At 46.1% G+C, this 26800-nt stretch overlaps 1 protein-coding gene across 1 annotated transcript; it reads right to left on the bottom strand.

The window, feature by feature from the left end:
* Positions 1–17635: 17635 nt before the first annotated feature.
* Positions 17636–23759, bottom strand: LOC123395106 (long chain acyl-CoA synthetase 4-like). Its single transcript, XM_045090041.1, has 19 exons — positions 23402–23759; positions 22637–22700; positions 22429–22518; positions 22187–22243; positions 21703–21751; positions 21465–21541; positions 20778–20817; positions 20598–20692; positions 20236–20409; positions 20042–20152; positions 19865–19952; positions 19559–19625; positions 19389–19464; positions 19172–19289; positions 18805–19053; positions 18485–18624; positions 18195–18377; positions 17949–18068; positions 17636–17852 (listed from the first exon to the last, which is right to left on the bottom strand). Exons 1-19 carry the CDS (start codon positions 23569–23571, stop codon positions 17817–17819), a joined length of 2004 nt encoding a protein of 667 aa, XP_044945976.1. The 5' UTR covers positions 23572–23759; the 3' UTR covers positions 17636–17816.
* Between the last annotated feature and the right edge of the window lie 3041 nt (positions 23760–26800).

The following is a 26800-nucleotide window of genomic DNA, read 5'->3' as shown; positions in this document are numbered from 1 at the left end:
CATCCCAGCAAGGTACGTTGTCGCGACTCCGAGAGCTTGTATTACTATTTCGTGAGCACTGTCTTTAATCTTGCCCTTTTTCTGCAATTTCATGTTGTTCAGTCTGGCTTCCTTCGGAGGTGATTCATCTGGAGGACGACGACCAAAGGGGGTCAGGGCCAGCTTTGGCGCCTGTCCTTGAGGTTGTTCCATCTGCTGCTGCTCCCACCACGAACGTGCCGCCGACCGAGACGATGTCGCCGACTGAGACGGTGCCCCTCGCGATGGAACCGACTGTAGCGGAGCTTGGGATGCCCAAGGAGTCTTCTGTCGTGCCGGGTCCGTCGACCATTCAATACGACGCTCGACACCTCCCGGAAGACCAGGTGGGGGCCGCCAAGGAGGCCATGGTGCACGTGGAGTTGATGGTGGGTGATGCCAAGGGAGCGTATGACTCCATCGCGTCTTTGTACAAGAAAAGCTTGGAACTCCGGGACGATATCCGAGTAAGTGCGCTAGTAAGTGTTTACTTTCCTCTTGTTACCCACTAGGGGTTTCAGTGATAGACTCGGATACAGTAGGATGTTTTTGCAGTGGGTTCACTCCGAGTGAACCCAGTGGGTGTAGTCCCCGAGACTTCTGTCGAGTGCTTGCACCGGCTGTTGTCTTTGTATGTATTTTCCGTGAGCTGAACAGATCAAAGCTGATCTGCCCGAATGGTACCAGTGGGGGCACTCCGAGTGCACCCACTGGGTGTAGTCCCCGAGAGTAGTGTTACTCAGGTCGGGTGATAGTAGTCTCATAGGCTTGTCTGTTTGTCATGTAGCTCAATAGGGCCGGCCTGTTCGAGCTTCATGCCAGTGGGGTCACTCTTAGTGAACCCACTGGGTGTAGTCCCCGAGACCGTTGTCGATTGCTTGCATCGGCAGGGGTATGAAGAACTTTGAGCTTTGTTTGTTTTCCTTGTTGAATGTGTCTGATCTTCCCTTTGCGCTGATTTGGCAGAAGACTTGCCAAATGGGATCCGCGTAGATTCAGCTTGCCGCGGAATTGGAGGCGGATGTGAATGACTTGGCTGGTGTGAAGGGGGCTCTTGCTGACCGAGAGAAGTCTTTGGAGGAGTCCCGGGAGACCAACAAGGCATTGGTGGCCGAAATTGATAAAATGGGCAAGCAAAGAACTGAACTGATGGGTCGGATGAAGTTCATGAACAATCGGTGCATGGCGCAGGAGAAGTACGTCAGCAAATGGGCAAGGAAGATGATTGCACTGCTTGGTGGTAAGTTTTTTGCCGAGTGCTTCTTGTCTTTGGAGTTTATTCAGCGCTTACTTTCTGCTTGTCTTTTCTTGGCAGATTTTTGTCTAGACGCTGAGGCGGAAGCAGCCGACATTGAACGGTCGGTTGTTCCGAACGTTCCACTCAGTGACGAAGCCAGCTGGGACATGCTCCGAGCGCATATTCGCCTTGGCAGAGTGGGACCTTTCATTGGCCACCTGAGAGAAGTCATCGACCGGATCGACAAGGAGCTATGGCCCGAAGACGATTCCCGGCAAGAAATAGAAGGGTTGATGACTCGGCTGGAGGACGTCCCGAACCGAGTGCAGGCATGGAAGAAGTCTGCCGCTCGTTGTGGTGCGGACGTGGCGCTATCTCTGGTCCGAGTGCACTGCAAAGAAGGTCGCGAAGAAAAGCTGAAGGCGTTGAAGGTCGCCAATACCAAGAAGCTTCGATTCGAAGATTTCATGGAGACCTTCATCGACACAGCCACTCGCATGACACCTTTGTGGAGCCTGCCAGTCCTGGTGACGCTTGAAAAACTTTATGGTGAACGCACTTTTGCCTCGGAATGCCGAGTGTTATCTGTATCAAACTTTGGCCACTGTTGTTAGCCGTCACATTCGTGGTTCGGTGTGGATAAGCTTGATCCACACCGAGCCGACTGATCGTAGATCCAACTTTGAATTCGAATCGAATATTTTGCTCTTCTTTCGCCAAGTTTTTTTTACACGATTTTGGCTCGTGGTTTTTGTTTGGCGTTTCTTGGTGAAGCCAATGTCAAACATGCGGAGCATGTAATTGTCAGTTCTCTTCACATCCACATGAGCCTCAATGAGGGTCTGCTAAGCCTCCGAGTGGATCTCGAGAATACACTCGAAGGAAGCTTTTTATTTAGGCGATTCTGGATCGCAGCTAAGTCCCCGAGTGCGGCATCTCGTGCGCACTCGGAGTGAGTTGATACTCATGTAGTTGTCAGTTGTCTTCACATCCACATGAGCCTCAATGAGGGTCTGCTAAGCCTCCGAGTGGATCTCGAGGATACACTCGAAGGAAGCTTTTTTACTTAGGCGATTCTGGATCGCAGCTAAGTCCCCGAGTGTGACTTTTCGTGCGCACTCGGAGTGAGTTGATACTCATGTAGTTGTCAGTTGTCCTCACATCCACATGAGCCTCAATGAGGGTCTGCTAAGCCTCTGAGTGGATCTCGAGGATACACTCGAAGGAATTTTTTTACTTAGGCGATTCTGGATCGCAGCTAAGTCTCCGAGTGCGGCTTTTCGTGCGCACTCGGAGCGAGTTTGTACTTAGGCGATACTGAGTCGCAGCTAAATCCCCGAGTGCGACTTTTAGTGCACACTCGGAGCGAGTTTGTACTTAGGCGATTCTGGGTCGCAGCTAAGTCTCCGAGTGCGGCTTTTAGTGCGCACTCGGAGCGAGTTTGTACTTAGGCGATTCTGGGTCGTAGCTAAGTCCCCGAGTGCGACTTTTAGTGCGCACTCAGAGCGAGTTTGTACTTAGGCGATTCTGGGTCGCAGCTAAGTCCCCGAGTGCGACTTTTAGTGCGGACTCGGAGCGAGTTTGTACTTAGGCGATTCTGGGTCGCAGCTAAGTCCCCGAGTGCGGCTTTTGGTGCGCACTCGGAGCGAGTTTGTACTTAGGCGATTCTGGGTCGTAACTAAGTCCCCGAGTGCGAATTTTAGTGCGCACTCGGAGCGAGTTTGTACTTAGGCGATTCTGGGTCGCAGCTAAGTCCCCGAGTGCGACTTTTGGTGCGCACTAGGAGCGAGTTTGTACTTAGGCGATTCTGGGTCGCAACTAAGTCCCCGAGTGCGGCTTTTAGTGCGCACTCGGAGCGAGTTTGTACTTAGGCGATTCTGGGTCGCAGCTAAGTCCCCGAGTGCGACTTTTAGTGTGCACTCGGAGCGAGTTTGTACTTAGGCGATTCTGGGTCGCAGCTAAGTCCCCGAGTGTGGCTTTTGGTGTGCACTCGGAGCGAGTTTGTACTTAGGAGATTCTGGGTCGCAGCTAAGTCCCCGAGTGCGACTTTTGGTGCAAACTCGGAGCAAGTTTGTACTTAGGCGATTCTGGGTCGCGGCTAAGTCCCCGAGTGCGGCCTTTGGTGCGCACTCGGAGCGAGTTTGTACTTAGGCGATTCTGGGTCACAGCTAAGTCCCCGAGTGCTACTTTGAGTGCGCACTCGGAGCAAATTTTTTAGACCGGAGTGTGGGAACGCGGAAGAATTTTGAACCTGCAAGAAATCAATCTGCTTTGTATTACTTCAATGATACTTGTTCTTTACATTGCCCCCGTCGGCGGTCACGTGTAGAAGCGCTTGAGGAGATCTCCGTTCCATGCTCGCGGCTCGTCTGTTTCTCTGTCGAGGTTGTAGAGTCGATATGCTCCGTTGTTCGGCACCTTAGAGATGATGAAGGGTCCTTCCTAGGCGGGAGCCAACTTGTGAAGCCTCTGCTGGTCCACTCGGAGCACCAGGTCGCCTGCTTGGAATGTGCGACTCCTGACGTGCCGCGCGTGAAATCGTTGATAAATTGTTGAGCGAGTCAGTGCCATCTCGCGCTCTTCTTCTAGTAGATCCACCCCGTCTTGCCTGGCTTGCTCTGCTTCGGCTTTGGAGAAGAGTTCGACTCGTGGAGAGTTGTGAAGCAAGTCACTCGGAAGGACTGCCTCGGCTCAATAAACGAGGAAGAACGAGGATCGCCCTGTAGATCTATTCGGAGTTGTGCGGAGGCCCACAACACCGAAGGCAGCTCGGTGACCCACGAGCCGGCGGCATGTCCAACTTCTCGCAGGAGTCGAGGCTTCAACCCTTGAAGAATAAGTCCATTCGCCCGCTCTGCTTGCTCGTTTGTTTGGGGGTGCGCCACAGATGCAAAATCCACTCGGATACCTTGGCCTCTGCAAAAACCTTTGAATCTGTCCGAGTCAAAGTTTGTGCCATTGTCAGTGACTATGCTGTGCGGGACTCCGAATCTGGCGATGATGTCTCTGACAAATTTGATGGCCGTGAGGGCGTCGAGCTTCTTGATGGGCTTGGCTTCAATCCACTTGGTGAACTTGTCGACTGCTACCAACAGATGAGTGAATCCCCCTTGGCCTATTCTGAATGGTCCGACTGTATCTAATCCCCACACGGTGAAGGGCCAAACAAGAGGGATTGTCTTCAGCGCAGATGTTGGCTTGTGGGACTTGTTCGAATAGCACTGACAGCCTTCGCATCGGTCGACCATATCTTTTGCCATTTCATTCACCTGCAACCAGAAGAAACCAGCACTGAATGCTTTGGCGACGATTGCTCTTGAGGAGGCATGATGGCCGCAGGTTCCCGAGTGAATTTCTTCCAGGATTAACTGTCCCTCCTTAGGGGAGATGCATCGCTGAAGGACGCCTGAAACACTTTCCTTGTACAACTAGCCATCAATGACGGTGAAGGACTTCGATCTGCGGACGATCCGCCTCGCTTGGACTTCGTCTTCTGGTAATTCTTGCCTCGGGATGTACGCAATGAACGACACAGTCCAATCGGGGACGAGAGCAAGGATCTCCATGATCAAATCAACCACAGCGGGGACCTCGACTTCAGTCAGATCTGTTGAGCTCTTCGGTTGTACTGGTTCCTTTGTGAAAGGATCTTCTTTTACTGAGGGAAGGTGTAGGTGCTCGAGGCAGACATCACTCGGGACCGGTCTCCGAGTGGATCCAAGTTTCGCCAATTCATCAGCTGCTTGGTTTTTCAGTCGCGGAACATGGTGGAGTTCCAGACCTTCAAACTTCTTCTCGAGCTTCCTTACTGCGTTGCAGTATGTAGTCACGGTGGGGTTCCTGACATCCCACTCCTTCATCACTTGATTAACCACCAAATCTGAATCGCCATAGACCATCAGGCGACGGACGCCGAGTGTGATGGCCATGCGCAATCCATAAAGGAGAGCTTCATACTCTGCCTCATTGTTGGAAGAATCGAAATGTATCTTCAACACATACTTAAGTTTATCACCTTTTGGCGATATGATCACTACGCCAGCGCCGGAGCCATTCAACATCTTGGACCCATCGAAGAACATAGTCCAATGAGCCGAGTAGATGTGAGTCGGTTGCTGTTGTTCTACCCATTCTGCTATGAAGTCAGCCAGAGCTTGAGACTTTATAGCCTTCTTGGCTTCGAACTTGATGTCGCAGTATAACATCTCCATAGCCCACTTCGCCACTCGGCCTGATGCTTCTCGATTGTGGAGGATTTCCGACAACGGAGCATCAGAAATGACAGACACCGAGTGGTCTTGGAAATAATGAGCCACCTTCTTTGCAGTCATGTAGATCCCATAAATAAGCTTTTGATAATGGGGATACCTCTGCTTGGAAGGAGTCAGGACTTCGGAGACATAATATACTGGCCGCTGAACCTTGTACGCTTTGCCTTCTTCTTCGCGTTCAACTGTGAGAACAGTGCTGATGACTTGATTTGTAGCCGCGATGTACAGAAGAAGGGGTTCTTTAGTGAGCGGGGCAGTAAGAACCGGCTGGGTGGAAAGCAGGGCTTTGAGGTCGTCGAATGCAATTTGGGCTTCGTCTGTCCACTCGAAAGTATCTGATTTCTTCATGAGTCGGTACAAAGGTAACGCCTTCTCGCCGAGTCGAGCGATAAACCTGCTCAAAGCCGCTAGGCAACCTGTGAGCCTTCGAACATCATGTATTCTAACCGGCCGCTCCATTCGGGCGATGGTCCCGATATTTTCGGGGTTGACATCGATCCCTCGTTCGGAAACGAAGAAACCGAGTAACTTTCCGCTGGGAACACCAAATGAACACTTGGCAGGGTTGAGCTTGATATCGTACCTACGAAGGTTGGTAAATGTTTCTGCCAAGTGAGTCAGCAGGTCGGAACCTTTGCGTGACTTGACTACGATATCGTCCATATATGCCTCCACATTTCGACCGATCTGGTCAAGGAGGCATTTTTGGATTATGCGCATAAAAGTTGCTCCTGCATTCTTCAAACCGAATGGCATAGTGATGTAGTAGAAACACCCGAATGGGGTGATGAAGGCTGTTTTTAATTCGTCCGGACCATACAGACGGATCTGATGATAGCCCGAATAGGCATCAAGGAATGATAAACGCTCGCAACCCGCAGTCGAATCAACAATTTGATCAATGCGGGGGAGCGGGAAATGATCTTTCGGGCAGACCTTATTGAGATGCTTGAAGTCGATGCACATACGGAGAGACTTGTCCTTCTTGGGCACCATGACAACATTGGCGAGCCACTCGGAGTGGTGTACCTTGCGAATGAAGTTGGCTGCCAAAAGTTTAGCCACCTCCTCTCCGATTGCCTTCCTTTTGTGTGCAGCGGACCGACGCAGGCGTTCTCGGACGGGCCGAGCAGCAGGATCCACATGCACTCGGTGCTCAGCCAACTCCCTGGGTACACCTGGCATGTCAGCGGGCTTCCATGCGAAAATGTCCCAGTTCTCACGGAGGAATTGGATGAGCTCGGCTTCCTATTTTGGATCAAGGGTGGTGGAGATATTCGTCGGGGCGGCGGTGTCGTCCGTCGGGTGGATGCTGACTTTCTTCGTGTCGCCCGCCGACTAGAATGCGGACTCCGAAGCTGGCTTCTTCGAACGCATCAAGTCAGCGGGGTCGGTTGTCTTCTTGTACTCATCCAGCTCCACGATAGCCATCTGCTGATTGGCAATCCTCGACCCCTCCTGCAGACACTCCTCGGCCCGCTGCCGATTGCCCGTGACCGTGATCACACCTTTGGGACCCGACATCTTCAGCTTCAAATACACGTAACATGGACGGGCCATGAAACGTGCATACGCCGGACGGCCCAGAATTGCATAGTATGCACTCTAGAAGTCCACCACCTCGAATGTCAGCTTTTCCTTGCGGAAGTTCTTGTCGGAACCGAAAACGACGTGCAACGCGATCTGGCCGAGTGACTTGGCCTTTCGTCCTGGGACGACTCCGTGGAACTGCATGCTGCTCTCGCTAAGTTTGGACAACTGTCGTGGGTATAAGTCTGATAGTAGATGTGTAGGGTACGAAAGGATGGGTAGAGCCTTAGCTACAGCGAGGTTGTATGAGTTCAGGCCCCTCTACGGTGGAGGTAAAAGCCCTACGTCTCAGTGCTCTTGGGAGTTTAGTGTCGAGTGGAATATAGGATTACAGTAAATGCCAACCCCTGCACTAGTGGGGAAGGGCGGCTTATATAGAGTGCGCTGCCCTCCAGAGTGGCCCGGTGGACAGGGGTGGAATAGTGGTGAATAAATGCCTAAGTTACAGGTAACGTATGCCTTAAATGCTAATAATGGTGTATGAAAACGTATGACCGTTGCCCTCCTGGGAGGTTACGATGTACAGAGTGGAATTCAGTCGGTACGATAAATACGCTTCGAATACTCGTCACCGACTGGATGATGGGGGGTCCTTAGTTTAGTCGGAACTGTCTAAGGGCCTTGCCCTCTATGAAGGGTAGTCCTAGGGCAGGACCTATAGGCCAGGCCTATGACCCTACCCTGGGACTATAACCCCATCAGCAGCAGATAGAGAGAAGATGAGTACTTTCCCCTACGCTTCAGCCGTAGGCTCTCTAATGTATGCCACGTTGTGTACCAGACCTGATATAAACCTTTCCATAACTTTGGTATGGAGGTACCAAAGTGATCCCGGTATCGAACACTGGACATCGGTCAAGAATATCCTTAAGTACCTGAAAAGGACTAAGGACATGTTTCTCATTTATGGAGGTGACAAAGAGCTCGTCGTAATGGGTTACGCTAATGCTAGCTTCGACACGGATCCGGATGACTCTAAGTCACAGACTGGATACGTATATGTTTTTAATGGCGGGGCAGTGAGCTGGTGCAGCAGCAAGCAAGACGTCGTGGCAGCATCTACATGTGAAGCGGAGAACATAGCTACTTCAGAAGCGGCTCATGAAGGGATTTGGATGAAGGAGCTCATCACCGACCTTGGAGTGGTTCCAAGCGCGTCCGGTCCGATGACACTCTTCTGTGATAACACTGGAGCCATTACCATAGCCAAGGAGCCCAGATTTCACCGGAAGACCAAGCACATCCAACGTTGCTACAACTCCATCCAGGACCAGGTCCGGAGAGGAGTAATAGATATTTTAAAGTGGACACGGATCTGAATATTGCACACCCGTTGACTAAACCTCTTCCTCGAGCAAAACATGATCAACACCACAATGCTATGGGTGTTCGATACATCACAATGTAACTAGATTATTGACTCTAGTGCAAGTGGGAGACTATTGGAAATATGCCCTAGAGGCAATAATAAAATGGTTATTATCATATTTCCTTGTTCATGATAGTCGTCTATTGTTCATGCTATAATTGTATTAACAGGAAACAGTAATACATGTGTGAATAAATAGATCACAATGTGTCCCTAGCAAGCCTCTAGTTAGCTAGCCCGTTGATCAATAGATGATCATGTTTTCCTGATCATGGACATTAGATGTCATTGATAACGGGATCACATCATTGGGAGAATGATGTGATGGACAAGACCCAATCCTAGGCATAGCAATAGGTCGTGTTGTTCGTATGCAAAAGCTTTTCTAATGTCAAGTATCTTTTCCTTCGACCGTGAGATTGTGCAACTCCCAGATACCGTAGGAGTGCTTTAGGTGTATCAAACGTCACAACATAACTGGGTGATTATAAAGGTGCACTACGGGTACCTCCAAAAGTGTTTGTTCGGTTGGTACGAATCGAGATCGGGATTTGTCACTCCGTGTGACGGAGAGGTATCTCTGGGCCCACTCGGTAGAACATCATCATAATGAGCTCAGTGTGACTAAGGAGTTAGTCACGGGATGATGTGCTACGGAACGAGTAAAGAGACTTACCGGTAACGAGATTGAACAAGGTATGGGTATACCGACGATCAAATCTTGGGCAAGTTCTATACCGACAGACAAAGGGAATTGTATACAGGATTGATTGAATCCTTGACATCGTGGTTCATCCGATGAGATCATCATGGAACATGTGGGAGCCACCATGGGTTTCCAGATCCCGCTGATGGTTATTGGCCGGAGAGTGTCTCGGTCATGTCTGCATGCCTCCTGAACCCGTAGGGTCTACACACTTAAGGTTCGATGACGCTAGGGTTATAGGGAATTGTTATACGAGGTTGCCGAAGGTTGTTCGGAGTCCCGGATGAGATCCCGGACATCACGATGAGCTTTGGAATGGTCCGGAGGTATAGATTGATATATAGGATGGATGGGTTTGGACGCCGGAAATGTTTCGGGCACCACCAGCAAAGTGCCGGGACCACCGGAAGGGTTACGGAGGCCCACCGGGAGGGGCCACAAGCCCCGGAAGGCTATGTTGGACAAGTGTGGGAGGGAACCAGCCCCTGGGTGGGCTTGTGCGCCCCCCACACCCAGCCCATGGCGCACCAGAGAGGAAGGGGGGAACCCTAGGCGCTGGTGGGCCTAAGGCCCACCAGGGGTGCGACACCCCTCTCTTGCCCTAGCCGCCGCCCCCTCTCCCATCTGGGCTGCCGCCACCCCTAGGGTGGGAACCCTACAGGTGGCGCACCCCTCCCCTCTCCTCCTATAAATAGAGAGGGGTTTGGGGCTGTTGGTGACACAAGTTGATCTCTCCCTCGGCGCAGCCCTGCCCTTCTTATTCCTCCTCTCCCACGATGCTTGGCGAAGCCCTGCCGGGAGACCTCGTCTCTCCATCGACACCACGCCGTCGTGCTACCGGAGATCTTCCCCAACCTATCCCTCCTCCTTGCTGGATCAAGGTGCGGGAGACGTCACCGGGCTGCATGTGTGTTGAACACGGAGGTGCCGTGGTTCGGCACTAGATCGGAATCACACCTCGATCTGAATCGCCGCGAGTACGACTCCATCAACCGCGTTCTAGCAACGCTTCCGCTTAGCGATCTTCAAAGGTATGAACATTCACACTCCCCTCTCTCGTTGCTTGTCTCTCCATAGGAAGATGTAATATGGCGTAGGAAAATTTTGAATTTATGCTACATTCCCCAACATAGGCATGGTTCACATGTCTCAAACGATGAAAAACGAGTGAGTCCAAAGATCCACTAGTATGGAGCTTCTTCATGCGTTTTACACCAATATGACTCAAGTGGCAGTGCCACAAGTAAGTGGTACTATCATTACTACTTTGTATCTTTTGGCATCAATATTATGAACATGTGTATTACTACGATCGAGATTCAATGAACCATTCACATTGGTGCATGACCATTGAATGTATTATTCATGTAAACAGAATAACCTTTTATTCTCTGACTTAAATTAATGATCGTGTTGCAATAAACACGATCCAATCATGTTCATGCTCAACGCAAACACCAAATAACATTTATTTAGGTTCAACACTAATCCCAATGGTAGAGGGAGCATGCGATGCTGATCACATCAACCTTGGAAACACTTCCAACACATCGTCACCTCTCCTTTAGCTAGTATCCTTTTATTCCGTATCTTTTATTTCAAGTTACTAACACTTAGCAACCTGAAATGGTATCTAATATCCCGGTGCTATTAGGAGTACTAGTAAAGTACACATCAAAATCATGTATATCCAATATACTTTTGTCGACTTTGCCAGCCTTCTCATCTACCAAGTAATTAGGGTAGTTCCGCTTCAGTGACCGTTCCCCTCATAATAGAAGCACTTAGTCTCGGGTTTGGGTTCAACCTTGGGTTGCTTTACTAGAGTGGCAACTGGTTTGCCATTTCATAAAGCATCCCTTTTAACCCTTACCCCTCTCGAAACTAGTGGTTATACTAACCATCAACACTTGATGCTCCTACTTGATTTCTACCTTCACGGTGTCAAACATCACAAATAGCTCAAGGATCATCAACTCTATCCATGATATGTTATAGTTCATCATGAAGCTCTGTAGCTTGGTGGCAGTGACTTTGGAGAACTATGTCAATCACTATCTTATGTGGAAGATCAACTCCAACTCGATTCAAGTGATTGTAGCACCCAGACAATCTGAGCACATGCTCAAATATTGAGCTTTTCTCCCTTACTTTGTAGGCAAAGAATCACGTTGAAGGTCTCATACCTATCAACATGGGCACGGGCCTGAAATCGCAATTTCATCACTTGGAACATCTCATATGCCCCGTGACGTTCAAAACGTCTTCAGCGCCTTACTTCTTAGCCGTTAAGCATTAAGCACTGAACTATCATGTAGTCATAAAAAACATGTATGCCAGATGTTCGCAACATCTACAAGCGACGTTCAGGGTTTAGCACACCGAGCGGTGCATTAAGGACATAAGCCTTCCGTGCAGCAATGAGGACAATCCTCAGTTTACGGACCGAGTCCGTATAATTGCTACTATCATCTTTCAACTAAGTTTTCTCTAGGAACATATCAAAAACCAGTAGAGCTGCAATGCAAGCTACAACATAATTTGCAAAGACATTTTGACAATGTTCATGATAATTAGTTCAATTAATCATATTACTTAAGAACTCCCAGTCAAATAGACATCCCTCTAGTCATTCGAGTGGTGCATGATCCAAATCCACTAACTCCAGTCCGATCATCACGTGAGTGGAGATTAGTTTCAATGGTGAACATCTCCATGTTGATCATATCAACTATATGATTCATGCTCGATCTTTCGGTCTCTTGTGTTATGAGGTCATGTCTGTACATGCTAGGCTCGTCAAGTTTAACCCGAGTGTTCCGCATGTGCAACTGTTTGCACCCGTTGTATGTGAACGTTGAGTCTATCACACCCGATCATCACATGGTGTCTCGAAACAAAGAACCGTCGCAACGATGCACATTCAGGGAGAGCACAATTTCATCTTGAAATTTTAGTGAGGGGTCACCTTATAATGCTACCGTCGTTCTAAGCAAAATAAGGTGCATAAAAGGATTAACATCACATGCCAATCATAAGTTACATGATATGGCCATGAACTTGTGCTTCTTGATCTCCATCATCAAAGCACCGGCATGATCTCCATCGTCACCAGTGCCACACCATGATCTCCATCATTGTGCTGCCATTGAGGTTGTCACGCGATCTATGTTGTTACTACTAAATCTACTGCCTAGCGATATAGCAAGAACATCTGCATGTGCAAAATAAATTTAAAGACAACCCTATGGATCCTGCCGGTTGCCGTAGCATCGACGTGCAAGTCGATATTTAACTATTACAACATGATCATATCATACATCCAATATATCATATCATGTCTTTAGCCATATCACATCACATGCATAACCTGCAAAAACAAGTTAGACGTCCTCTAATTTGTTGTTGCAAATTTTACGTGGTTGCTATGGGTATCTACTATGATCGCATCTTACTTATGCAAAGCCACAACGGTGATATGCAAATTGCTATTTAACCTCCTCCAAGGACCGCCTCCATCAAATCCAATTCGACTAAAGTTGAAGAAACAGACACCCGCGAGTCATCTTTATGCAACAAGTTGCATGTCAGTCGATGAAATCGGTCTCTCGTAAGCGTACGAGTAAAGTTGGTCCGGGCCGCTTCAATCCAACAATACCATTGAATTAAGAAAAGACTAAGGAGGGCAGAAAATTTAACATCAATGCCCACAAACTCTTTTGTGTTCTACTCGAGATATCATCTACACATGAACGTAACTAATGATGCCACTGATGGGGAACGTAGCATGGGAAACAAAAAAATTCCTACGCACACGAAAGACCTATCATGGTGTTGATCATCTACGAGAGGGGAGATCGGATCCACATACCCTTGTACTCCATCCGTTCCTAAATATAAGTCTTTTAAACGATTCCACTAGATGTCTACATACGAAGCAAAATGATTGAATGTACACTTTAAAGTATGTCTATATACATCCGTATGTAGTCCACTAGTGAAATCTCTACAAAGACTTATATTTAGGAACGGAGGGAGTAGATCGCTAAGCGGGAAGCATTAAGAAACGCGGTTGATGCAGTCGAACGTCTTCGCGATCCAAATTGCAAGCGTCCCTCGATCCGTCCCGATCTAGTGCCGAACGGACGACACCTCCGCGTTAAGAACACGTACAGCTCAATGAGGATCTCCGCCTTCTTGATACATCAAGAGGGGGAGGAGATGTAGATGAGTTCTCCTGCACGATGACGTGGTGATGGTGGTGGTGGTGGAACTATTCTAGCAAAGCTTCGCCTAAGCACCGCTGAAACTAGACTAGAGGACAAACAAATCTAGAGAGAGAGGGCAGTATGTGGCTTATTTCTTGTGTCTCAAAACGCTCAAAACCTCTAGTATATATAGGAGGAGGGAGAGGAGGCATACTTTACCCCTACTCCAAGGAGAAGGGGTCGGCCGAACCCTAAGGAAGAGTCCTCCTCCACAAGGGAGGTGGACTACTTTGGGGGGACTCCTCCTTCCCTTCCTTTTAAAGGTCTTTTGCCTTTTATCTCCTCTCCCAGCCGCATGGGCCTTTGGGTGAGGGTTCGGACAGCCCACCAGGGGCTGGTCCACCTCCTCTCACAGCCCATAAGGCTCTTGGGTCGTCACACCGCTCCCGGTGGTCCCCCGGCACCCTCCCGACACTTCCGGTACACTACCAATGAGCCCGAAACTTTTCCGGTGACCAAAACAGGACTTCCTATATATCAATCTTTACCTCCAGACCATTCCGGAGCTCCTCGTGATATCTTGGATCTCATCCGAGACTCCGAACAACCTTCGGTCACCAGCACCTATAACTCAACTATATCAAAAATTCAACGAACCTTAAGTGTGCAGACCATGCGGGTTCGAGAACTATGTAGACATGACATGAGACACTCTCCGGTCAATATCCAATAGCGGGACCTGGATGCCCATATTGGATCCTACATATTCTACGATAATCTTATCGGTTGAACCTCTATGTCAAGGATCCAGTTAATCCTGTATATCATTCCCTTTGTCTTTCGGTATGTTACTTGCCCGAGATTCGATCGTCGGTATCCCAATACCTATTTAAATCTCGTTGCCGACAAGTCTCTTTACTCGTTCCATAATACAAGATACCGTGGCTAACTCTTTAGTCACATTGCTTGCAAGGCTTGTTTGTGATGTTGTATTACCGAGTGGGTCCCGAGATACCTCTCCGTCACACAGAGTGACAAATCCCAGTCTTGATTCATGCTAACTCAACAGATACCTTCGGATATACCTGTAGAGCACCTTTATAGTGACCCAGTTACGTTACGACATTTCATACACACAAGGTATTCCTCCGGTGTCAGTGACTTACATGATCTCATGGTCGTAGGAATGTATACTTGACATGCAGAAAACAATAGCAACGAAATTACACGATCACAAGCAATGTTTATAGTTTGTCTTGTCCATCACATGATTCTTCTAATGATGTGATCCCATTATAAAGTGACAACACTTGTCTATGGCTAGGAAACCTCAACCATCTTTGATCAACGAGCTAGTCAACTGGAGGCTCACTAGGGACAGTTTGTTGTCTATGTATCCACACATGTATCTCAGTTTCCGATCGATGCAATTATAGCATGGATAATAAATGATTATCATGAACAAGGAAATATAATAATAACCAATTTATTATTTCCTCTAGGGCATATTCCCAACAACTACAGCTTAGATTAAGTGAAGGACCACCACCATTTCAGGTACAATAGCTTCACAATGGATGCAAAAAAGGTACCTCTTCGTCGAGTGTCAAAAAACGTCTTACATTTTAGGACAGTGGGAGTACAATGTATAGAAGATGGAGTGATGGTCAAATTTGCTCGAGATCAACGAAATTTGACTCATCTAAGATCTTGTTTGCATGATACAATGCACTCAAGATGGAGTTGCACCTATTATTTTTCAGGAGTATTTAACATAAAACCACAACAATACGTCCAAACATGCCTACAAATTATCACTTTACAAATTTCTGTCAAAAACTATCACTTTTTCATTAATCCTTGATTAAAAACTACCATGTCTGAAAAGTGCGCAAATTGACTCTTTTAAGTGTGTTTATGACTGACTGGGCCCACATGTAAGCATTAATGTGGCATAATAACCAACTCCGTTAGATTGACCATTATGAGACCCACATGCGAGTCTCAATAAATCTTCTCAGTTTTTAAACTTCTATAAATTTAGTCATTGACTTAAAACTAAACTAATTAGTAGTTAGACTAATATGATCACATGGGCCCGGTTGACAGTGGCCCATCTAACCCTAACTCAATTAGTAACCACATGATCAACTCAGAAAATAAATTGAACCACATGGAGGCACGACCATGGATGAGCTCGCCTTAGGAAACCGCCGCCTTGCGAGGAACATCTCTCTCTCCCTCTCTCTATCTATCTATCTCTCTATCTCTCTCTCCCTCCCTCCCTCTCCCTATATTCCTCCCTCCCTCTCCCTCTCTCTCTCTCCCTCTCCCTCTCTCTCTCTCTTCCTCTCTCCCTCTCTCTCTCCCTCTCTCCCTACCTCCCTCCCTCCCTCCCTCTCGCTCTCGCTCTCTCTCTCTCTCCCTCTCTCTCTCCCTCTCTCTCTCCCTCCCTCCCTCCCTCGCTTCCCTCCCTCCCTCTCTCTCCCTCCCTCCCTCTCTCTCTCCCTAACCTTTCTCTCTCTCCTCCATTTTACAAAGATATGCCTACTTCGCGTCGCCGCACCTGCTCGACGTCGAGCATCTCTGTCGGTGGATCTTCCTTCCCCAATCTCCGTTACCCCGCCTACCTGTCGGATCCGGGAGGAGATGTCGAGCATCGCCACTCCATCGCACGCACAACGTGATGCTAAATGCGGACAAGGAGTAGTTGTCAATGGCGGAGATGGTGTCGTCGAAGCGGTCATCGATGGTTGGTCTCTGTTGTCCCTCTTGTCGTCATTCGCCGCTGGCGATGGGGACTACTCTTGTACTTTCTCCAAGGGAAACTTTAGAAGAAGGAGATAGAAATGACAGGTGGGCCTCATATGTTGATGGTCAAACTTAATGCTTCCGACTTTTTAAATTCTAATGCATGGGCCAACCATGCATAATCAAGTTTAAACAAGCCGAAACCTGCACTTCACACACATGGTAGTTTTTAAAGTGGTACTTTGTAGACGCAGTTTGACGAATTGTGGTAGTTTTTTGTTAAATACTTTATTCTTCACTGTAAGGACTTGACTAACCGATGCTTGACATTTTTCCATATTAATGAAAAATAAAAGGCGCAATCACAAAATTTTATCAAAGGTTACAGTATCGATTTACTTAGAGCGTTGTAGCAGACTCCTTAAAATCGTGCAGAACGTATAATTCTGGCGACTATATGGGTTAGACCTGATTTTTGGGCCAGGCCCCCTATAGTCTGGGTTAGACCTGATTTTTGGGCCAGACCCCATATAATCGGCCCGACACATATTTTTTTTACAATGCCCCCTAGTATATATCTGGGCCCCCGTCGTGATATGGGTCAAAGCCCTATCCCCCGCCGTCGCGATTCCACATTCCCCCTTTGATTTCTCATTGTCCATGGCAAAAAAAATGTCGCCCCGCCCACCGATTCGCCACGATGTGGGCGGCATGTGAGCTCTGCCCGGTGAGATGGCGACGATCCCTACATCGCCGCTAATGCAGTGAGGAAGCGGTCCGCCCTCAGGTACACAAATCGAGGCCTTGAGCCACCGGCGTCCCTCAACCCTCTTCCGCTGCAAGACACAAGAGTATGACCGACATGGGCAGCTCCTCTGATGTGTGCAGCTCGTGCACGCCGTTGCCGTCGGTCAAGAGGGAGGCTGAGGAGCTCCAGCCGCTCCGCGTGATGAAGGGGGAGCACGAGGCAGAGCGGCCACGCGTCGGCGTCGATGGGCCGCAGGACTACCTCCCCCCCTCCCTCCAAGATGGATGCCATCAAGGTAGCGATTCTCGCACGCAATGCATGGAAGGAGGCACAGCGCCACTACCGGGACGAGGAGGTCAACAACGTCCTGCTCGAGCAAGGCCTTGTTGGGTCATGGAGAAGGAGGAGACATGGTGCTACGAAGCCGAAGCGCACGACTCCATGTACATCAACCTCACCTCCATCAACGATGACGAGTGATCACCGCCGCTGCCGCAACGTCACCGCCACACCCACAGGGCTTCGGCGAGCCCCATTTTGGCTAGTTTAGGGTTAGGGTAGGCCGACGCGCTATATGTAATCGATGAACTATATGTATGATCATCTCTACTGTTTCTTTTTCATTTCTTGCCAGAAACATTTTTTTCAAAATTTACAGATCCTTAAAGACGTCATTTTCAGTTCCGCAGTTTAAAGAGTGTGCTAGAGATGCTCTTATGACAGAGCCACTATGTATGTACGTCATCCAAGTACTATTTGTTTTCTTTCACGTTCGAAGAGAGTACAAGGAAAAAAATTAAACCTAGAAAAGCAAAAGCTATATATTACTTTACATCCAGACAGAAGTTAAAAATAAAAATAAACTTTGAAGACGTTGCTAAGCTCATGTTGAATACGCCCTGCCCAGATCGGTATAGCCTACTTCATGCTCTTATACATGTCGTCGATGATGCCCTGGAACATATTTGGATGAATAATACTATCAAATTACCTTTGAAAGTCACGATGCAAAATACATATGTATTGATGAATCGTAGGTGTGAATCATACCTGGTAATATTTGAGGAGCTGTGGCCGCTTCTTCTTGTAAGTCGGGGTGATGAGGTCACGCTCCATGTCGAAGAGCACCGGCTCCAGATGAACAGCCCTGATCATCTCAAAGCCTTTGAGCTGTTGCAACAAAATCAGAGAACGATCATGTCTCAGATATATGTGTGGAGTTCATCACATATTCACATGTGACATTGTTCCAAAAAGTGTTGGTACGTTTAACTACTAGTCAGGTTAACAACTAACCTTCTTATCCTTGCCAGTTTTGTTCAGTTCTTCCAAGATGAACTCTTTCGCTTTAGGATCTCCGCATATCGAGGCAAAGTCTCCGCTAACCCCGTTTAACCCAGCCCATCGTTCCAGACCTTGCTTGTTGGGGTTGATCACCGCAACGAGGCATGATTCGAAGCTGTTTCCGTACACCCAAATCTGAAGAAATTCGTCGAAGTCAGTGGGTAGCACATGGATTATATTTATATAATGCTGTGGAATACTCAGGGGCAAATGAGTGCCCGGAGGTTGTCCCCATACTGTACCGAATCAACATTAGGAGCTTGACCAAATATGTTCTCTAGATTCTCGACCGCGACGTATTCTCCTTGGGAAAGCTTGAAGATGTTCTTCTTGCGGTCGATGATCTTCATGCTTCCATCATACTGCCACTCACCAATGTCTCCTACAGTAAGATGCGGAAATGAGCACACCCGGGAAGAAGCATTCAGAGAGACTGATATGTCAAAGATCCTTATAATTGCAAGTTAAATGGCTGTTTTATGACAAGCATCGCTTATTGGCAAATATGTCTACGAAGTATTTGGTTTCCTCTTGTCACTCGTGACTGGCATTAGCATCATACCTGTGTGGAACCAGCCATCAACCAAGACTTCCTTGGTGAGGTCTTCTCGCTTATAGTACCCTGAGAACAAGGTGTCCCCTCTGATGCAAATCTCCCCACGAGGTGATTCTTTTGATAATGCATCATAGCCCATCTCAGGAACAGACTCTAAGTGTACTTCAACGTATGGGACAGGAGGGCCAACAGTTCCCAGCATGGACATGTTGTTTGGCAAGGAAACAAAAGACCCAGCACAGGTCTCTGTGAGACCTATAAAAACAAGCAATGGCAATCAAGTTAGTCAGGTATCGCAGTAACTACTCAAGTTTTTTTACTTTTAGCTGAATTATGTGCAATAAAATCAACATATATGGCTCAATAAGCATACCATAGCCTTGAAGAACATGAGAGCATGTAACGACACGCAAAAACTCCTCGACATGATTAGATAGAGGAGCTGCGCCAGATAGAATTACTCGTACTCTACCACCTAGTCCTCGTTTCACCTATATGGTTGCATGGTAAAATTAAAGCTGAACTCAGCATAAACATCAGAGATGTTAGGTCAGAACTGCTATTTTAGAATTTTTCTCGTTTTGGAGTACCTTGGTGAAGACTAGTTTGTCAAAAATAGAAGCAGCATCTTCATGCTTGCTTCCTTTTATCATGTTCCCTTGTTTGCTGCAGAATCATTTAGCATTCATAATAAATGATCAAGAATTTCATCACCATGTCATAGAAGAGACCTGACTTGAATGATAAGTTAAAATCTTACTATTTGTAAGCAACATTGAATAATGTCTTCTTTAGGAAACCACCGGTTGAGACTTTATCTTGAAGTCCTGAATCAAAGAAGCAATGCAATATTATCAGCTACCCAAATGGTGCTCCCTCCGTTCCTAAATATAAGTCTTTTTAGAGATTTCACTACCGACTACATACGGAGCAAAATGAGTGAATCTATAATCTAAAGTATGTCTATATACATCCGTATGTAGTCCGTAGTGGAATCTCTAAAAAGACTTGTATTTAGGAAAATACGTGCATATTACATTTGGATTCTTCAGGTTTAAAGCTGTACCTCCATAGATCCTGTCTAGCACACGTGGAACAGCACAGAATATTGTTGGCTTGAGTTCTCCAATGTCTTCAACCAAGAGTTTGACATCCTGAACCAGATTGTTTATTGATCAGAACGTGCTAATTAGAAATTAATAAGGCAACAAAACAATAAACAGTGTGTTTCTTCCATCCTTACTCCACGCCAAAATCCAATTGAAGCGCCGTGGTGAATGAACACCTCCTCAATCACACGATCAAATATATGGGCAAGTGGAAGATAAGAAATATAAACATCATCCTCACGAATCTGTTACAACGAAATCAGATCCAGAGAAATGAGAATATATCTCAAAGGAATTGAAAACTGCAGTGAAATATGAATAGCTGCACCTGTTCATTTGAATTGCGAAGGAACTCATCAACTGCTGAAACAATGGTGATAATGCTCTTATTAGAGATTAAAACGCCCTTTGGGTCACCAGTTGTTCCACTAGTATACATTATTGTGCATATGTCAGCCTTATCCTTTGGAGGGAGTTCATACTTCTCTTCAGCCCCATCTCCCTGTAGGTGTAATAGTGTAGATCCAGGTTTAAAGTCAGTTATTGTAGTGTCAGATGGATATAAAACCATATTGCTCACAAGGATGTCCTTCAAATTCTATGTATGGTTAAAGCATAGACAAGAAAGAGTGTGATATATCAGTAGTTCCATTTTCACAAAACAGCTGTCTCAGAAAGTGAGAAGCTTACCTTCAGCACAAACTCGGTCCATGAGTAGATGGACAATCCGTTCTGCTCAACCTTTTCCTTCTGATCAGGACTGACCTTCCCAAAGCTCACGATGGCTTGAAGCAAAATGTGACCATATCAACAAAACATATACATTGCACTATAACTTAACAACAGAGAACTAAATCATGTCTAACTCACTCTTCAAAAATTTGGTCGCGTTTGGTAATGTCTTGAGTATCTGAAACGTAAACCCAAAAATATATTTGAAACACTCAAAACACAAGGTAGATCACATGTAATTCTTGATAGAGTTGCCAACTTCGACATGCACTGTGCTATGATGATTCTAATAAATCAATGAACACATTTGTATGCCATATCTTACAATCTCTTGGGTGGTTATTAGGAAAACAACCTAATGGTTAGAGAATATATAATGGAGCATGGAATGTAGAACTTCAGGCTATACTATCTGAGATAAATAGTCATTTTAATGACCTGGTTGCTTCGAAAGAATTCTTAAAAAAACAAAGCACCGTGATTAGCCAAGTACTCCCTCCGTTCCAAATTATTTGAAGCTTTGCCCTAAGTCAAACTTCTCTTAAGTTTGGACCAAGTCTTAAAAAAACTATGCTAGTATCTATAACATCAATATATACAGTATGAAAATATACTTTATGACATTTAGTGTTGTAAATGTTGATATAGATTCCTATAAACTCAGACAAGCATAGAGAAGTTTTACTTGGGGGTTAGGACAAAGCTAGAATTTCAAATAATTTGGAACAGAGGTTACAACTACAACATGCTTTCTACTCCTCCACATTTAGGAGTAGTATGGTAACATATAGTTAAACAAGTTGGTGTTCCAGTGGAGCAATGTACCTCTCCAATCTTCTTCTCCTCCACAAAAGCAATTTCGACCTCTGCATGGCACAATATAAATTCTATTGCCCCAGCACCTAAAAACATCAATTGATAGGAGATGTCAGCATGCCACTGTTAAACAGCTTCTAAACTCAAAATTTTGACATGTGAGAGCATGCATCCATGTTCTGGTGCTCACTGTTCCAGGTACCATATCATTATTTTTCAATATCCAGTGAAACCAAGAAAAACTTACCAAGTGTGTCATACAATGGAACACAGTAAATGCCATGGGCATTGCAGGCCTGAGAAAATAAGCAAAGGAAAAATGTAGTGATGAGAAAATGGTGACCGCATTTCAAAAGTTGTGAGGTGATAAATAAAAGCTATTTTAGTACAAGCATAGTTAGGAGATTCCTAGTGCAGAGGAATACACACAGTTTTTTCCATGTTTTCTTCTTTAAATACAGTTAGACAAAATATGAGCAAATGTATGAGTAAACCTTTTTTTATCTTTGGATAGAACAGGCAAATTTGGTCTAGGACTTGTAGCTAAAAGAGGGGCCTTTCTTTTGGACATTAGAATACTGGGGGTACATAAATTGGACTAAGCCTTTCATAACACTGTCTAATGAAGACGGCAACATAACCAAAGTGGTAATGCACTAACATCCATTTTTCTAATTTGCTCCATATATTAAGCATCACTGGTCTATACAGTGATTATATGTATGGCATACCTGCATACTGACGACCCATTCAGGGGAATTGCCTCCATATATGCCACATCGTCCTCCCTGCAGATGATCAAGGAATAACCAATCAGTAAGTTGTTTCTGAACAATACTAAACACTAGCCACACATAATAATACCAGAAGGAACCATGAACCGTTCCCAATTTTCTGGTGTTAACTCAGAGGAAAAGGAGTGTGCAAGGTCACGGAACAAGCATCAAATGCCCAGATCGCTGGTCGCACATACCTTGTTGACGCCACAGCTCCGGATTGAAGCCCCCACCTTGATCACAGTGTCGTATACTTCTTTGTAAGTCACCCATGTGTACTTGCCAGCCTGATATGAAATTGACACAGGGTAGGAGATTGCAAACTAATTCGCCGTAACGAAACTGAGAAGCATTGAGTGCAAACATATGAAATCTAGTTTGGGAAACTGAGAGCCATGGTCTAACCTTTCCGTCCACGATTTCACGGCGGCCCATCATCGGGTTGCCAGGGTACTTTTCCACAGACAAACTGTTCACATGCAAGCATGCATATTATTAGGAGTAAAATGATGTTTCTTTGGAGAGAATACACTAGTTTCATGAAGAAATTGGATAGGATTTTCAGCATTCAGAATGATTGATGTAACTTGTTTTTCTGGTTTCAGAGCTGAACTGGACATAAGGATGAAGTTGACCCTTTTTAGTTTTGTATACTCTACTTCAGTATGTAAATATAAATATTTTATTCCCAGGTTGGCAAACACAACAGTGGAAAACATGGTTGACGCTTTCAGTTTTCTTGTCTAACATTAAATTATTCCACGTAGCATCAGGTTCATGTTTAGCCGGCATTGAATCTTCTATCTAATTTCGATTAAGGGGAAACTACAAGACGCGTGTAAATAACCGATGGGTTTTGATATTTAAAAATCGCCACAGACTGTAACTGTTACGTCAACAATTGCGTATATAAGATAAATAAACTAAACACCAACTGTTTGAAGTTTGAACGGCGCGTAGGTATTATAGCTAATTGTGGCCGCATTGCAGGATCGTTCAAAGGATTGAGCAGCTCCATGATCAGAAGAAATCAATCAGAGGGAACAACACAAGAGGATCTACGATCCGTCCCGAGACCGACCGAACGATTAACAGCTTTGTAAATTATTCCCGAGAGGGAGAAACGAAATAACAATAAAATCGAATTGGAATCGAATCGACCAGCCGTACCGAAATATGTCCCAGCATGACTCGAGCCCCGGCACGGCGGGCGGCGACGCCCCGCCGGTCCCGGCCGCGCAGCGGTACGCGGGCCCGGCCGACGGCGCGCCGCCCTCCTCCGGCGCCGCCTCCCTCCCCTCCGCCACCTGCACCAGGTACTTCATCGTGGCGTCCGCCATCCCTCTCTCTCTCTATCTCTCGTAGGCGACCGACGCCTTCCCCGATCTCTCTCCCTCGCTCGAGAGGAATCCACAGGGGACGGGAAAGGCAAGGGAGACAGCACGGGAAGGAAGGCCAGGCTTGGCTTGCGCTCCAATATAGGAGTAGGACGCAGGTGGCTGCTGCATTCAAAATAGGAATCACAATTTTTTAGGAGTATATCTCTGATTGTATTCTTTATTTATTTATATCAGCACGGCGTGCGGCGTACAGTCTTTTGTTTTGTTTTGTTTTTTTCCCTTTCTTGCTTCGGTATAGACAGAGATTCAGATGCGGCCATGCGGGATTAGTTGGTCAGCGAAATAAAGCGGCCATAACTATGAACAGAGAGGAACAGGGTAGTCACGTTTAATTCTAGGCAAGGGGGCTCCAGCTCGCCCAACGGGGCCACTTTGTTGAACGCTGACATGATCACGGATCGCCGCCTTCTAGAACTTGAAATGTATTGCAGATTGTTTACAGTTTGCAGTCCCAGCGGTAGTCCAAGTACTCGACAAATAAACTTAAACACAAACGTAATTTAGATGACGGTAGATTTAACATTTTATTTATTTTTTGGGACGTGTTAGAGCATCTTCAATAGCAATGTGTATATATTTTTTTTCTTTTTCGGGATAGCAATGTGTATATTTAAATGTCTATATATTCATATATATAACAGTCTAAAAAAATTCTCTTATTCAAAACATCTATATACAGGGACCATGACCGGTGGGCCGCTGCTTGGAGAGGGAAAAATTATGGTAGTAGTTGAGTTTAGACGACGTCTTTACATTGTTCAGGCGTGGACATTATCGGGGTCGATTTAAAGGATGTGCACGTTTAGACGACCGTATAGACAAACCGTTGAACGCCTGTTTTAAATTCATGTCGTGAAAAACGAGTATAGACGTCGATATAGACAAGCTATCGGATATGCTCTTAGAACATGGCCAACGCTCCATGCTGAAGTGTTGCCATGCAGTCCACGTCAGATGAAAAAAGCATACACAAAAAGGGTGTTGTGTGCAGAGCTAAACGGTTTCTTGCAAAGGAGGTTTATGCTTCAATCGAAAAGGAGTAGAAAAGAAAAGAAAAGAAAAGAGGCAAAATCATAGGTAAAGAGTAGAGAGGACCACAACGCACATGTACAATCATGGATTTAGAGGGAAAAGAACATAAAAAAGAGAGAATATATGAGGCCATATATTAGGATTCCCATGACCTTACAAACACGTCCATATAGAAAAATAAAATTATACTCCCTTCGAGCCATATTAATTACCTTAAGGGTGTCGAAGTCTTCTTCCTCTTTCATCATTAGCAACGCACTATGAGCATAGCTCGATGTCGTCTCTCGACCTTCACGTTAGCGGAGCAAACTTTTGAAACCTAAGGTCTTGTAAAAACGATGACCGGAAAGTCGCCGATGCAAACCAGGAGACGTCGATGGCTATGATCTACGAAGAAAATTGCTACCCCCGAAGAAAACAAAAAATGTCAATAAGGGCATGTAAAAACTACAAAGACTGTGAAAGCCAGCCAAATGTAGACAAAGTCATTGAATACCTAAAACGACCGGATCCGAGAAGACCAGCCAGAGACATGGTCTTCTCCAGAAGATCTGGTTTCGAGATAACTTGTCACCCGCGTTGACGCGGTCTTCTCCGGTGGCCTAACTAGGCCGAACCGCTGTAGAAGCTCACCATGATGGATTCGTCTAACCTTCGTCGGCTTCAGTAACGTTATTATTGAGCACCGCTTGGTAAAAAACTCCACTCAAGTCATCATATCCTTCTTCAACCCTAGTAGCCCTCCAAGAATTTCCCACCAAGCCGCCCATGAATCAGACCTTCCTGCCACCCGTCGAGCGTTAAATGCTTTGCCCGACGTCACACCCTGGCAGCGGCGAGAGGGGAATACAACTAGAGTATGGTAGTTGCTTTAGCCCACTCACAAAGCGTTACCTCCCTCGATTATCTCGTACTCTGAATGGTGGTCCCTACAAGAATTAGAATAATAATTCTGAATCTAATTCCAATGAATTTACATAAATTTCAAATCTAATATGAGTAAAATTTGTGAAGTTACTACCAATAAATGATTAAATGGAATTCATTCCACACACCCGTGAAACCTACATGTATGTATCGAGACACTAACATGCACAAAGGATAAGTTTGGTTACTCAGAATGGATTTTTGCCTATTTGCATCTATGGCCAATGAGGGACGGGTTGAGCTAATGCAGGGTAAAACCCATGTTTTGCACTTCATTTGGTACCCTGCATTGCACCACTAAGCATTTTCGTGCCTAGAATTTGGTTAACATGCAGTCCGGGTTTAAGGTTGCAAACATGCAAAATATGGTGTTTAGTCGTGTGCGACATTTTATGCGCTCACCTCTCCTCACTACACACTGCATATGTGATGACCTTACCACACACTATACACTTCATTATTAGAACATCGCACCACAATAGCAGTTCTTACTACTAGCTACTAGCAAATAGCATTACAAGTTAACACACATGTGGTTTAATAAGGGAAAGTTCATTGATGTCGAAACAATGGGTGTCCATTCTTTGTCGTTGCCGCTTCTTGCTATGTTGTCGCTGATGTTCTTCATCTTATTCTTGTGTTATTGTTGTTGTTGCTTCATGTCCTCCTGATGATGTTCTTCTCAGATCCTTGTGATTCCTTTATTTTCCCACACTTCCTTAGCCCATTCCAACATTTTGCTCTTCCAAGCTTCATTATCATGTCCCTCCACACCATAACCGGAGTCATCATCATCATCGGTCGCCACATCTTCCTCATCCGGCACCAACCCATCATAAAGCCCATTGTAGGATCTAGTTATGCAGAATACAATAAGCAAGCTTAACCTGAGTGGGGTAAGGGTGAAATGGCTTCTGATCCAGGATCTTAAATCAATTCTTTAGAGCTCCAAACGCTCTCTCAATCGTGGCTAAGGCTGGAGCGTGATATTGAACAACTTTTGTATAGTCCTAGGATAGTTCCTAGAAGAGAATTCGTTCGAATGATACTTGGTATTCCTGGAGGGTGGAAGAACACTAGGCCGACATGAATAGCCCGCATCTCCTAGGTAGAAATTGACATCATGGATATTGATGACACCATGCCTTGACATGCTGTCAGCAAGAATGTTGGCATCATGGGCCGATCCTTCCCACCCAGCCAATGCATA

Source organism: Hordeum vulgare, chromosome 5H (assembly GCF_904849725.1).
Source record: "Hordeum vulgare subsp. vulgare chromosome 5H, MorexV3_pseudomolecules_assembly, whole genome shotgun sequence".
Classification (NCBI taxonomy): Eukaryota; Viridiplantae; Streptophyta; class Magnoliopsida; order Poales; family Poaceae; genus Hordeum; species Hordeum vulgare.
The sequence above is the reverse complement of the archived record's forward strand: the minus strand, read 5'-3'. Positions and strand labels throughout refer to the sequence as shown.

Coding starts and splice junctions, on each gene's coding strand:
- LOC123395106 (XM_045090041.1), bottom strand. CDS start 23,571: ATGGCGGACGCCACGATGAAGTACCTGGTGCAGGTGGCGGAGGGGAGG. Junction 19,054..19,171: donor TCATGTTCTTCAAGGCTATG/GTATGCTTATTG, acceptor TTGTTTTTATAG/GTCTCACAGAGACCTGTGCT. Junction 18,069..18,194: donor AAACTGGCAAGGATAAGAAG/GTTAGTTGTTAA, acceptor TTGTTGCAACAG/CTCAAAGGCTTTGAGATGAT.